Below are 14,204 nucleotides of genomic sequence, written 5' to 3'. Positions count from 1 at the left end.
TTGCCGCAGCACTTTTCAGTCAGGTAGTTTAATAAAACACAGACTCAAAGTGTTAAAAAGAGGGGCCTCGTGATTTGTCAACTCGCGCACAATTTCTCAGTCCTTCACGTCGGAGTGCTGCTGTAGGCTCTTTGGGTGTCTTGACCAATCAAAATCACGTAAATCGCAGGTCGTGCCCGGGCACAACACACATTGCTCAAGGCTCACTCTCCATTTTCTTCCGGTATTTATTTAAAAGGCGTGATAACGCATCACTCCCGACAGACACAAGCAAAAACTCTTAAATCAAATCAAAGTTTGTCACGTGCGCCGAATACAACAGGTATTACAGTGAAATGCTTATTGACAGGCTCTAACCAATAGTGCAAGAAAGGTATTAGGTGAACAATAGGTAAGTAAAGAAATAAAAACAACAGTAAAAAGACAGTGAAAAACAGTAGCGAGGCTATAAAAGTAGCGAGGCTACATACAGACACAGATTAGTCAGGCTGATTGAGGTAGTATGTACATGTAGATATGGTTAAAGTGACTATGCATATATGATTAACAGAGAGTAGCAGTAGCGTAAAGAGGGGGTGGTGGGTGGCGGGACACAATGCAGATAGCCCGGTTAGCCAATGTGCGGGAGCACTGGTTGGTTGGGCCAATTGGGGTAGTATGTACATATGATATGGTTAAAATGACTATGCATATATGATAAACAGAGAGTAGCAGCAGCGTAAATGAGGGATTGGGGGGGGGGGGCACACAATGCAAATAGTCCGGGTAGCCATTTGACTACCTGTTCAGGAGTCTTATGGCTTGGGGGTAAAAACTGTTGAGAAGCCTTTTTGTCCTAGACTTGGCACTCCGGTACCGCTTGCCATGTGGTAGTAGAGAGAACAGTCAATGACTGGGGTGGCTGGAGTCTTTGACAATTTTTAGGGCCATCTTCTGACACTGCCTGGTGTAGAGGTCCTGGATGGCAGACAGCTTAGCCCCAGTGATGTACTGGGCCGTACGCACTACCCTCTGTAGTGCCTTGCGGTCGGAGGCCGAGCAATTGCTGTACCAGGCAGTGATGCAACCAGTCGGGATGCTCTCAATGTTGCAGCTGTAGAACCTTTTGAGGATCTCAGGACCCATACCAAATCTTTTTAGTTTCCTGAGGGGGAATAGGCTTTGTCGTGCCCTCTTCACGACTGTCTTGGTGTGCTTGGACCATTCTAGTTTGTTGGTGATGTGGACACCAAGGAACTTGAAGCTCTCAACCTGCTCCCCTACAGCCCCGTCGATGAGAATGGGGGCGTGCTTGGTCCTCCTTTCCCTGTAGTCCACAATCATCTCCTTAGTCTTGGTTACGTTGAGGGATAGGTTGTTATTCTGGCACCACCCGGCCAGGTCTCTGACCTCTTCCCTATAGGCTGTCTCGTCATTGTCGGTGATCAGGCCTACCACTGTTGTGTCGTCTGCAAACTTAATGATGGTGTAGGAGTTGTGCCTGGCCATGCAGTCGTGGGTGAACAGGGAGTACAGGAGGGGACTGAGCACGCACACCTGGGGGGCACCGGTGTTGAGGATCAGCGTGCAGATGTGTTGCTACCTACCCTCACCACCTGGGGGCGGCCCGCCAGGAAGTCCAGGATCCAGTTGCAGAGGGAGGTGTTTAGTCCCAGGGTCTTTAGCTTAGTGATGAGCTTTGAGGGTACTATGGTGTTGAACGCTGAGCTGTAGTCATTGAATAGCATTCTCACATAGGTGTTCCTTTTGTCCAGGTGGGAAAGGGCAGTGTGGAGTGCAATAGAGATTGCATCATCTGTGGATCTGTTTGGGCGATATGCAAATTGGAGTGGGTCTAGGGTTTCTGGGATGATGGTGTTGATGTAAGCCATTACCAGCCTTTCAAATGTAGCAGCCTATACACCTAAACATTAGCGATCTGACATGAAGTATTGCATGGAAACAAGAGCATTTTTCAGTCTGATCAATTGTAGGCTACTAACAACAGCAGCTGCATAGTCTAGCCTACTATGCTCCCTGTCCCTCTGTCCAGGGTAAACAAAGTGGTAACCTTGTGTATTTACAGCCCATTTGTTTGTGGGAATATGTGAATAGGATCAAATTTGGTTTATATTCAAAGTTGGGCTGACTAGGCTACCTAGACTTTATCAATCCACAATTATTAACTGGAATTAATCAGTAAACACAACAGCTGACATAGACTGTGAGTTATTTTTTCACTAGGCCTACAGTTACATAGGGCAGGAAACCCCCCTAGTCCTTCTTTAAAATAGAATTCATATGAAAATTACAATGTTGCTACAGTTTGACAGGGTTTTCATCCTCCCCAAGGCCAGGAGTTTTTCCAGGAGTTTGTTTAAACCATGTGACCTGATTAGAAAAACTCTGGTCCCATCATAGCCCATATTTAACCTTTTTACAATAGATGAATTGCGTCATACCGTGTAAGGTCTGGAGTTTTACCTTGTCAGGTTACCAGATCAGAAAAAACTATGGGCCCCCGAATGTCTCTTCCTCCACACCACTCTGGGACCTGTGGTGTCAACTGCAAACAGGAAGGATGATCTTATCTACAAGCAAGCAGTGAGTGTGTGTGTACTGTATGTGCTTGTGTGTGTGTGTGCTTGTGTGTGTGTGAGTGTGTACCTGTGTTTGCGTGCCAGTGTGTGCGTGTGTGTGCGTGTGTATGCCTGTGTGTGCATGAGTGCGTGCGTCTGTGTGTGTGTGCCAGTGTGTGCGTGTGTGTGCTTAATTGAATTTCATGCCTGTACTATACGGTGTGTGTGTACGTGCACTACAGTTCAGAACAGCAATGGAGAGTGAATATTAAAGCAAACCCATCACTCACTGTCCGAATATCATTAGTGCTGTGAAATGCCACCGTGGCGACTAAGCGTCACCTTGACAATAATCAATGAAAATGTCGACTCAGGGGAACCATTCGGTTGGTTGACATAATAGTTAAATAGGAAGCCAGATGCTTGACTTTTATCTCAAAGTCATTTCCATGTGAAACGATGAACTCCCCAGGTGTACTTCTAGAGTCTGCTGGTCCACTATGTCTTCGGTGAAATGCCAGACTTGTATTACTACGCAACTTCAACAGGCTGATGTTTCCGCCGCACTGAAATGAAGTCGACCTTCAACTGAAACGGCAGAAACGGAACAGAAAGTGAATTTGACTCACTGGGTATTTTTATGCACTGCTAACATAGTACAGTGTTTCATCCATTCCACCCTTGAGTTCAGAGAGCTGGAAATCCTGTGGTTTTACATACAAATGCTGCCAGATCCTATGTGAGTCCATTGAGCCGTGAGGCAGCATGAGCAGAAAAGGCTGGTCCCTCCAATCTACCCCAGTCTCTTTAATGACTCCCATCTCTATTAGACACACTCCTAATGTCTGTAATAGAGGGGTGTTTTATGGCCTTCACACACACACTGAGCCAGGCACATGGTCCCTCTTGTCTCTGTGACTGCAGGCCGGTGACCCTTAGAGCAGTGACCTGGAGGCAATCATGGCTCTGTAGTAAAACCAGTAAGACTGTAACAGAGTGGCTGTCCACTCTCAGGTCTGGCATATGTACACAAACACACACACACACACACACACACACACACACACACACACACACACACACACGCTCACAAATTCAGACTCACACGTCACACACACACACATTTCTTTGTGTGAGGCAGTGGGGATGTTGGCGTCACGCCGTGGTTACTGGTCTCTGAGGTTTGATGGGACCCTTCCTGTCACTAATGGCCCTGTGCCTTAACGAGGTGTGATGCCTGGTTGGGAGGGAGGCATGGTGGCTTGGCCCTGAGGGTGCCCCTGGATAGTGACTGCTCTGTTTTCTGGTTCTCTTTCTGTCAGTCAGGAAGCATGGTGACCGGACCTCTGGAGAGAGAGGTTAACAATGAAGGGACTATGAGGAGAGAGGACTACCAGCCCCAGGCTCACTGTCTGACTGGGGGAAGTAGATGGGAGGGGAGATGGAGAAGGGATGCAGAGAGAGGGATGAGATGAAAGAGAGAAACAGAGGAAGAAGGAGCCCACTGGGCAAAAACTGGTTGAATCAACATTGTTTCCACGTCATTTCAACCCAAAAATGTAATATGATGAAAACTGATTGGATTTGAAAAAGTTATCAACGTAAGGGAATTCTGTCTTTTTTTCACCCAACTTTTCACCTAAATCCAATGAGGTGGTGACATTTGTTGTTAATTTTGCGTAAAATCTAGGTTAGTTGACTAAATCCCAGCGTGAGCTCAGTTCAGGAGTGTCGCGCGCGCCAAGCTGAATTACAGCAGACATGATCAGAATGATGTCCCTAAATGGCCATTGTGTGCGCAAGCATTCCTGTGTGTGTGTGTGTGTGTGTGTCTGTAGTGAAAACTGAGTAACACTTGGTCGTCCTATAGGTCATGTTCTCAGTCCAGTGTGAGTTCACAACAGAGCACGTATGACAACACTTTCCCCCTGCCTCTTACTCACCATATGAAACCAGTGGCTCTCTGTTCAACCACAAACAGACCTCTCTATACTCTGATGGTAAATGGGGTGTGACCATATTCTGTGTATGGTTGTGGCATAGGAGCATTTGGCTCTAATGCCATGGGAATGGAGTAGGTGGAATTCAATCTCTTCATCGCACACTCCCCCCACGCGCACCACTCTGACTCATCTGCATTCAAAGGGGGGTGGGGGCACTGGAGTTATTGACCCACCCCCGAGCGTACTGTCACATGACCACTGAATTGGTGTGAATGGAATAAAAACACACACAATTGACTGAGACACATGGAACATCATTTTAAACAAAATCTTAATGATTGCTAGAAAATCTGATTCAGGAGCTGCGCCTTCATTGACTGATCTATTTTTTCAGTCATCACCCACCTCATCCATCTATCCCTCCCTCCCTCTACCGCTCTCTCTTTCTCTCTCTCGCTCTGGCTCCCCTCTCTCATCCTCTCTATCACCGTCACTCTCCCTCTCTCCTCTCTCTCCTTGGAGGGGGAGTGTTGTGTGAGGGTCAGCACCTGACAGCCGCGGCCAGTAGCAGCAGCAGCAGCGACAGCAGATGAGAGCCATTTGGCTTCCTCCCCGCTCTCTGGCCCTTCCCCTCCTCCCACACAATAGGGCTGATTGTCTGCGCGACACACACACATACACACACACACGCGCACACACACAGAAGGGATCTTACTGTGTGGGTAGCGTTCCCCCGCCATATGCCCCGTCTCCGCTGGAATGTGATTATCTTCACAAGCTACGGATTGGAAACACACAGAGAAGAGACAGAGAGGAGAAAGGAGGAAAAGGTACGTTGAAGTTATAGTAAGTAAGAGAGCGTGTGAGAAAGAGAGAAGCAGGACGAGAGAGAGAGAGAGAGAGAGGAGGGTGAAAAGGCGATGTAGACGGAGAGAAGGGAGGATGCGGCGAAAGCAGCAAGGCAGTAGTTTAGCGCGAACCTGACCCTGCCTGTGTGCCTCTGTGAGAGCGAGAGGAACGGAGACAGGGAGAGGTCGACTTTTCCTCATCGTTCTGGCTTAGGTGTAACAAGGAGAAGGATATCCTATCTCTGTGGATGGTAGCTGTTGACTCTGACACACAGACCCATGCGGGACTAACGGAAGCCTTGTCTCAGGTCAGTGGGTTTTTCTCTGGTAGACGGACTGGACTTAAGCTCTCTGGTACACTGTAGCCATCGAGGGCACAACGCTGTGTTCACAGCTGTATTATACAGACAGGGGGATTTATCACTGGTCCCAGAGCAGCGAGAGGAGCAGTCTACTGCTACTGAATACTGAGGTAAAATGTGGGGTTATTGTTAGTCTGGTGACACACAGAGCTGAGTATCCGACAGTCCGAGTAGACTGTCGGATACACAAAGGGAGGAACACCTCACAAAAGACGGACCCTACACCACAGGATGTGCCTGAGATAGCATGATAAGTATAGCAGGGAGTGTGAGGTGTGAGGTGTGTGTGTGTGTGTGTGTGTGTGTGTGTGTGTGTGTGTGTGTGTGTGTGTGTGTGTGTGTGTGTGTGTGTGTGTGTGTGTGTGTGTGTGTGTGTGTGTGTGTGTGTGTGTGTGTGTGTGTGTGTGTGTGTGTGTGTGTGGCTGTGCCGGGGGTAGGAGGGGTATTAAGATGCAAGCAGGCTTTGTTTGTTGGCTGAGCCCCAGAGCTGCAGCCTCTCTCAGTAGTACACATGCAAACAAACACACACACTTGCAAAACACACACATGTGATTTTCATACACACACTGACACACATGTGGAGGACTACTGCAGTTAGCCTTCTTGGCCACTGTTACAGCCCTTATCTGTCCCTGGGGTGTGCTCTAGCAGAGATGTTAGCCACACCAGCTGCATGTAAGCATTGCCATAGCCTACCCTGCTGTAGCTGAAGCTGCTATTTCACCTTGCTGTTAGAGCTGCAACAGTAGCTGTTGTTATTCCCAATGGTGTTTATCTTCAACTGTTAGCTTTCCTTTGCCATATCTGAAGTCATCAACTCTTGTTGCTGTGTAGCTCAATCTGATCGTGATAGATACCCTAGTAGTTAAACCATTAGCTTCACCTGCTACAAAATGTTAGCTGTAGCCATGGGCTCTTGCTGAGACTGGACTGTAACTGCTAGTGGTCCCTGCGTTCCCTGCTGTGTTGTTGAAACAGGCATGCAGGGCGACTCTAATGGAGCAAATCCACTAGAGGAACCAAGCCGGAACGTGCCGGAACCAGCACGAACTAGGCTTGTTGGTTGTTGCTTGTTTTCTATTTGTTGTGGAACTAGAAACGGGACTAGGTTTAATTTGCGGGAAAAACTGCTAATGACAATTTTAAGACAGCGACCGATGACGCATTTCGACAGAGACATTGTTGTGATCCTCGGTGACTGGCATTTTTAAGTATGGAGGAGGGAGACGCGCTGGTGGAGATAACCAGGGGTTTTGTGCCATCGTTTTAATTTTTGTTTGTGGGCAATAATGGAGACTGAATGAGAGGAGACAGCTGAGAAGAGACACAAATACACAATGTAAGTTTTCATCATGCGAGGAGAGGATCGCTTCAGCTGTTTGAAAGACCAGGTTAAGGGTTCTACATGGAACCCAAAAGGGTTCTTCAAAGGGTTCTCCTATGGGGACAGCTGTAGAACCGCTTTAGGTTGTAGATAGCACCTTTTTTTCTAAGAGTGTAGTGACATGTCTGCTGCTGGTGTCTAACTTCCTTTTATTGCTTGGACAAACTGTCCAAATACAGCTATGAAGCAGTTGTTAAACGAGGCGGTCTGGGCCATCTCAGCCGCCCTGGCTTCCCTGTCTGCTGCCCTGGCTGCTGCCCTGGTTGCCCTGTCTGCTGCCCTGGCCTGCCCTGTCTGCTGCACTGGCTGCTGCCCTGGCTGCCCTGTCTGCTTCCCTGTCTGCTGCCCTGTCTGCTTCCCTGTCTGCTGCCCTGTCTGCTGCACTGGCTGCTGCCCTGGCTGCCCTGTCTGCTGCCCTGTCTGCTGCCCTGTCTGCTGCCCTGTCTGCTGCCCTGTCTGCTGCACTGTCTGCTGCCTTGGCTGTCCTGTCTGCTTCCCTGTCTGCTGCCCTGTCTGCTGCCCTGTCTGCTTCCCTGTTTGCTGCCCTGTCTGCTGCACTGGCTCCTCTGTCTGCTGCCCTGTCTGCTGCACTGTCTGCTGCCCTGGCTGTACTGTCTGCTTCCCTGTCTGCTTCCCTGTCTGCTGCCCTGGCTGTCCTGTCTGCTTCCCTGTCTGCTGCCCTGTCTGCTGCACTGGCTGCTGCCCTGGCTGCCCTGTCTGCTGCCCTGGCTGCTGCCTCATCTTCACACAGCTGATTGAAGTGCTGATCCTGCTGCTGACGCTGGACTTCAAGTGTCTCCGGGTATGAGGCCTTGGCCTCCCTCATGATATTCAGGTATTTGCTGGCTGTGCTCGCAGTGTGTTTTCTCTTCCCTGGGGAAATATTTAGGCGGAATTAATGACATGTGCAGTTCAGGAATGATAAGGCACAGACTCCAAAGCAAACCTGAGGGCAGCCTGTGTGAGTGCAGTTTTGTTCTCCAACCATGTATTGTCTCATCAAATGTATTCGATATTATCCAGCAAAGGCCAGTATGAGGCCAACCAGATTTACCAACCAGATACACCAATGATGCAAATAATAAAGTTATATGATTAATTGAATCATTGTGACAGTTGTATATGTAAAATCCTAGATCCACACTGTCTCCATTAACAATGTTTAGGAACATAACCATGCCATGACAAAAGCCCTCTGTGGACGAGATTGCCCACCCCTGTGAAGACAGCTAAATTGTGTGATTCGGGCTAAACAACTGAACATTGATATTGAACGTTTACCAACTGAGAATAGACCCTTGGCGCCTGGGGGTGCAGGGCTCAGGGGTTGCAGGAGCATTGATTGTGTTGATGGACCCTGGGGGTGTAGGGTTCTGAGGTTATGGCTTCACTATTCGAGCACACATTGGTAGCTAGCTAGATAGTAATTTGGCTAAAAACAATGTATTACCGTGCTGATCATCGCTGCTCTGCGTCATCATGGCTTCAAATATTGCTTTCTGGTCCACTTTTGTTGTTGTGGTCATTTATCTTTTTATAACCCTGTTTGAATTTGTAAATGTTTTCCCTGCACTGTTTTATTGACCGATGGCTTCCGATCTTGGCCAATGTATCCAGTATTTCATCAAAACCGCTTGGACATTTCCAACTGACCAATTTGCTGCTTCCATTATTTCTTTTTAGCTTTAGAGAGTCTGTGGCTCCTATCTGAATCCTATGGTTCTCCTCTGTGGCCCTGTCCTAGACTCCTAGGACTAAGGCTGTTACGGTGACCGTATTACCGCCACACCGGCGGTCACGAGTCATGAAGGCAGTCAAATTCCAAATGTCCATTTAGTTACGTTAACTTAGTCTTCTCCAAGCTCGGATGCTACTGATGGTCATTAGTAGCTGACCAAACTTGCTAATTGCCTGGTACCCAGCACTCTATTGTCCCTCTAATCACTCTGACATCAATGCAAATGTATTGGAAAATCTAATCAAACAATTCATGAGAGCCCATGAGCTCATGTTGCACAACATTTCTATAGGCTATGCAATTGCGTGAGAAACAGTGGTGGCCTCTATTAAAAAGAGGAGGATCCCATCACCTTTCTATAGGCTAGGCCTACTATATTTATTCCTCAACATTCCTAATTTTAAGCACATTGCTTCTCTTTACAACAGGAACATAACCTACCTGGCTGGCATTCAAAAAATTACCATGGAAATGCGTCTTCCATTTGCTATTTAAAGTGCATAGATGACATGCATTTTTACCCTGCCCCTGTTTTGAGACAGGTATAATTATAATGGTCCATTCTAAATCAAAATAAATGTCATCCATATATTATTTAGTATATGTAAAGACAAGATGAAATCAAGAACAGTCTGACGGGTGACAATATTAGCCTACCACTTGTGAATGATATATTATCACTTGTGAATGATGCCCAGAGTAAGGCAAAAAACAATGGCTGTTTTTTGCTACTTTTTCTAATCATAGTTGCACACCTCATGTAGCCTAGCCCATAGGCCTATATGTTTTGATAAGGTTTGTATCACAACTAAAGTGGCAAAATAACTTCTTAAAATGAAGCACATAATCTGCTTTACAAGGGGTGTAGAGCCTAACTGGTATACATACATAAGCAGCACGTGAGTTTCAAGTTTGGGGAAGATAATTTTCACAATAAAAATGCACCTTTATAATAAAAGCATTACATGCGTAATCGCATTTGTGGTCACTTTTGACAATGGTGTTTTCCTGCTAATGGAACATTCACGCTTATAGCCTACTGCCGTGTGTGCATTGCTGCGCTTATAATGTGAAGAAATAGCCTAATAGTTTATCAACATTTTAAGCTAAACGTTCTCATCTGTTGCGTCAGCCACATTGCGTAAAACAGTTTTTTTGATGCTGGTGGTTGTATTTATATGGGATCTATCGCATCCCACAACTGTCCCAGACTATGTTTGGGAAATGTATTTCTCACACAGAATAGAATAGGTCAACTTTTACACTATGGGGATAGTAGATTGACATAGGCTGGTGCTTTTGCTGTTCGTTAGGCGAAAAATAAATGTGGACAGTTCTTCCAATAACTTCAATATGCACCCCGGAATTGGATAAGGACGTGTCTGTCTTCACTTGTAGCCTGTGAAAAGACCTTATCATGTGATGGAAAGCCATGTGAGTGAGAGGTGCTTCGTAGCACGCAACACTCAAGGAAAAGGGAATTATCATTATTAGATTCAGCCCAAGGGCACAACGGCCACTGGCCGCAAAAGGCATGGATTTGTTTTTTAACAGTAGCACCAGAGTCATCCGGTTCTTAGGGGGAGGTTGTCATTGACTTCTCTGTGGAGCTTTGTCTTTCATTGTGACAGAGAGAGTGTGAGAGAGTGTGAGAGAGTGTGAGAGAGTGTGAGAGAGTGTGTGTGAGAGAGAGAGAGAGAGAGAGAGAGAGAGAGAGAGAGAGAGAGAGAGAGAGATAGAGAGAGAGAGAGAGAGAGAGATGATACTGACGCAATGGCACTCTCCTACATTTCGTGACCGCCACAGCCCTACGTAGGACTCAGGGCTGAAGGCTGGGGATTCAGGTTGGGAGGGGTGGGGATGAGTGGGGGGAGGGAGGCTTCTGTCACAAAAGGCTGTTGGGGCAAGATGGAGGCCCACCGTGACCAGAAATGAGATTACCTGGAGAGAGCAGCACATCAAAAGAGAAGCAGAGAGGGGAGAAGTGCTAAGATCTTCCTCAGACAACACAATGAATGAAAACTAAGCTCAGACACGTACATACACACAGGGAGGGACACACACATACACTAGACAGCACTGTCTCATATTCAATGCCCCTGCGAGTATTTTATTTTAGTGTTTTCATTCGATGTGTGTGTGTGTGCCCTTTGCTCCAGCATGCTGTCTCAGCAGTGGTTGTCAGGGGTTCAGCAGTGTTAAGTTTGATCCCCACCTCTTCTCTCTTTCTCATGTTCACACTTTTTATCCCCGTCTGATCCTTTTTAACTAGAGGGCCTGCACTGCTAGAATAGGCCGTCAGAATGCACAGTCAGTGCCTCCATTAACAGTAGCACCAGAGTCATCCGGTTCTTAGGGGGAGCTTGTCATTGACTTCTCTGTGGAGCTTTGTCTTTCAATGTGTCAGAGAGAGAGAGAGAGAGAGTGATGATGCTGATGAATCTGACACTATGGCACTCTCCTACGCTCTTAGAAGAAAAGGTGTTATCTAGAACCTAAAATGGTTGATTAGGCTGTCCCCATAGGAGAACCATTTGAAGAACCCTTTTGGTTCCAGGGAGAACCCTTTTGGGACCCATGAATAACCCTTTCCACAGAGGGTTTTCCCTTAACCCAAAAGGGTTCTACCTGAAACCAAAAATTGTTGTACCTGGAACCAAAAAGGTTATGCTATGGGGACAGCCGAAGAACCCTTTTAGAACCCTTTTTTCTAAGAGAGTAGGAAGTGCCCAATTCAACTTAGTTGGCTGAGTGGCTCGGATCAATGAGAATATTATTCTGTAATTTATTTATTTAGAAAAAATTTCAGTTGGCTTTCAGTTGTATAAGGGAACAAGACAGCTATCATGAGAGTAAATACTGTATGTAAGTGTGAAAGAGGAACTTCCGATGTGGTGGAAAGGTTGCACATCATAGAAATTCAACCATATTCTAGCTCTCAGTGTTAAAAAATCCATTTTAAAAAATCGAAATAAAATTGTATTTGTCTCATGTGCCTAATGCCGTGAAATGCTTACTTATGAGCCCTTAACCAACAATGCCCTTAACCAACAATGAGTTTTTAAAAAGTAAGAAAAATGAAATAAAATAAGAATAATGAGGCTATATACAAGGGGTACCAGTACTGAGTCAATGTGCAGGGATACTGGTGAGTCGAGGTAATTGAGGTAATATGTACATATAGGTCAGTGGAGGCTCCTCGGAAGAGGAAGGGGAGGTCCCTCCTCAATGAATTTCAGAATAAAAAAAATTTGTGAAACATTTATAAAGTTATCCTTTTTAGATAAAACAATATGAAATATATTCACGTCACCACGAAATAATGGATTAAAACACACTGTTTTGCAATGATAGTCTACAGTATCCTCAACAGCACTTTGTAGGGTAGCACCATGGTGTAGCCAGAGGACAGCTAGCTTCTGTCCTCCTCTGGGTACATTGACTTCAATACAAACCTAGGAGGCTTATGGTTCTTACCCCCTTCCATAGACTTACACAGAAATGATGACAACTTCTGGAGGACGTCTTCCAACCTATCAGAGCTTTTGCAGCATGAACTGACATGTTGTCCACCCAATCAATGGATCATAGAATGAATCTAGTACTGAAACCATAAGCTACAGCTAGCAAGCACTGCAGTGCATACAATTTGGTGAATAGTTGACTCAAAGATAGAGAAAGACAGTAGTTGAACATTTTTGAACAAAATCATTTATTCCAAAATTAAGGAGATGCAAGAGAGCAATGTTTTGCACATTCACATTCACTTACTTAGCTAACATCAAATGTAGCTTGATAGTTTAGCCTACTCAAACACCCAGCTCAAACAGAGAGGGATGCTATGTTAGCTAGCTGGCTATGGCTATCCAACACTGGAACTCTTCCAAGTCAAGGTAAGCTTTTGGTCGTATTAATTTATTGCCACCGGGGCCCGGCGGTGTATCTGCTAAATTGCTTGCTGTTGACTGTACACTGTACTGCATGATTGTAGTGGGTTTACTAACGAGTTAGTTATAGAAGCTATGTTGACTATAAACTGACAATGATGTAGGCTGTGTATAGCGGTTAGCGGTCATGATATGAAGGCTTTGTTTGGATTTTTTTTTTGCCTGGTCACAGACAGCTGATGTGTAGTGCACTGAAGTCCACAAGCGAAGGGAAAAGGTGAGAGGAGGAGAGTGCATAGATACTGTAGATGTGAGAAGGAATGATATATACAACGAGCGGTTTATATGTGGCTACTATGAAAGTGAACTGTGTTTGCATGTGTTCAGTGGTGTATTCATTGCGCCGATTCTGTTGAAAAACTTTTCTTAAACTGAAGCAAACGGAATGAAACGGGGATAAACATACCTGAATTTTTCCAATAGAAACTCTTGTTTGCATCTGTTGGACTAATGATTACACCCTAGATCAGCTAGATGCAGGCGAGAGTGTGCAAGGTGGTATTGAATGTGTCACTGTCTGTCCCCTTGATTGCTCAAAATTCTCTCGACCTGTGCACCTACGTTGTAAACTTTTATTGATAGGCTAGGTTGTAGCAACCTCATGATGGGTATAAGGAAAATTAGAGTATCATATAGTAGCCTAAACTTAACGATGTTACATTGAGCTGGGTGAATGGAATATGAATAACAATCATCCAATAATATGCTGTAATAGAAATAAGGCCCTTTTTTATGAAAAAATGACCATCCTCACTCATCTTCAACGGCACTGACCGCCACTGATGTAGGTAGGGGTAAAGTGACTATGCATAGATACTAAACAGAAAGTAGCAGCAGCATATGTGAAGAGTGTGAAGGAATGTGAATGTACTGTATGTGTGTGTTTGTGTGCGGATGTGTATGCGTGTGTGTTTAATGGTGTGTGTGTGTGTGTGCGTGTTTGCGCGTGTGGCGTCAATATGCATGTGTGTGTGTGTGTTTTGTGTGTCCGTGTGTGTGTGTGTTGTAGTGTTAGTGTAGTATGTGTGAGTGTGTGGTTAGAGTCCAGTGAGTAAACATCGAGCTTGTGCAAGAGAGTCAATGCAAAAATAAGAATTACTACAGTTTATTAAATAGCATAGGCAACAGTAACGAGTAATAGCAACAGTAAAAAATTGTCTATTTTTTTAATGTTGGCAGTCAACATTGTCAATATTGAATTGTATGTATGGTGCACGTTCTCAATAAGCAAAATATAACCTAGGCCTACCATTGATATTGCGTTATAGGACTGAATCATTTAAATATGTTTGGAGGAGCGCGTTTTTGGTAACCGGATGAGAGGCGCTCTTTGGAGATGGGATATCGGATACTTGAACAAGCTAAATGAAGTACGCAGATAGGCATATGTGTGTATATTTTAGAATGTGCAGTATATTTTCAAT

At 45.6% G+C, this 14,204-nt stretch overlaps 1 protein-coding gene across 4 annotated transcripts in view; it reads left to right on the top strand.

Annotated features, from left to right (window-relative positions):
- Positions 1-14,204, top strand: part of fgd4a (FYVE, RhoGEF and PH domain containing 4a) — a 96,066-nt gene that overhangs the window by 17,823 nt on the left and 64,039 nt on the right. For 2 of the 4 annotated variants that reach the window (XM_055939744.1, XM_055939743.1), the window contains exon 1: positions 5,033-5,331. The exons of the other annotated variants lie outside the window; for them this stretch is intronic. In XM_055939744.1, coding sequence (XP_055795719.1) covers positions 5,091-5,331 — 241 coding nt within the window. In that variant the 5' untranslated portion in view covers positions 5,033-5,090. Of the gene's footprint in view, positions 1-5,032; positions 5,332-14,204 lie in introns of those variants that run through there. 4 annotated transcript variants of the gene reach the window in all.

The sequence above is a fragment of the Salvelinus fontinalis genome, chromosome 12 (assembly GCF_029448725.1).
Source record: "Salvelinus fontinalis isolate EN_2023a chromosome 12, ASM2944872v1, whole genome shotgun sequence".
Taxonomy (NCBI): Eukaryota; Metazoa; Chordata; class Actinopteri; order Salmoniformes; family Salmonidae; genus Salvelinus; species Salvelinus fontinalis.
Note: the sequence above shows the minus strand (reverse complement) of the source record. Positions and strands in the feature narration are given on the sequence as shown.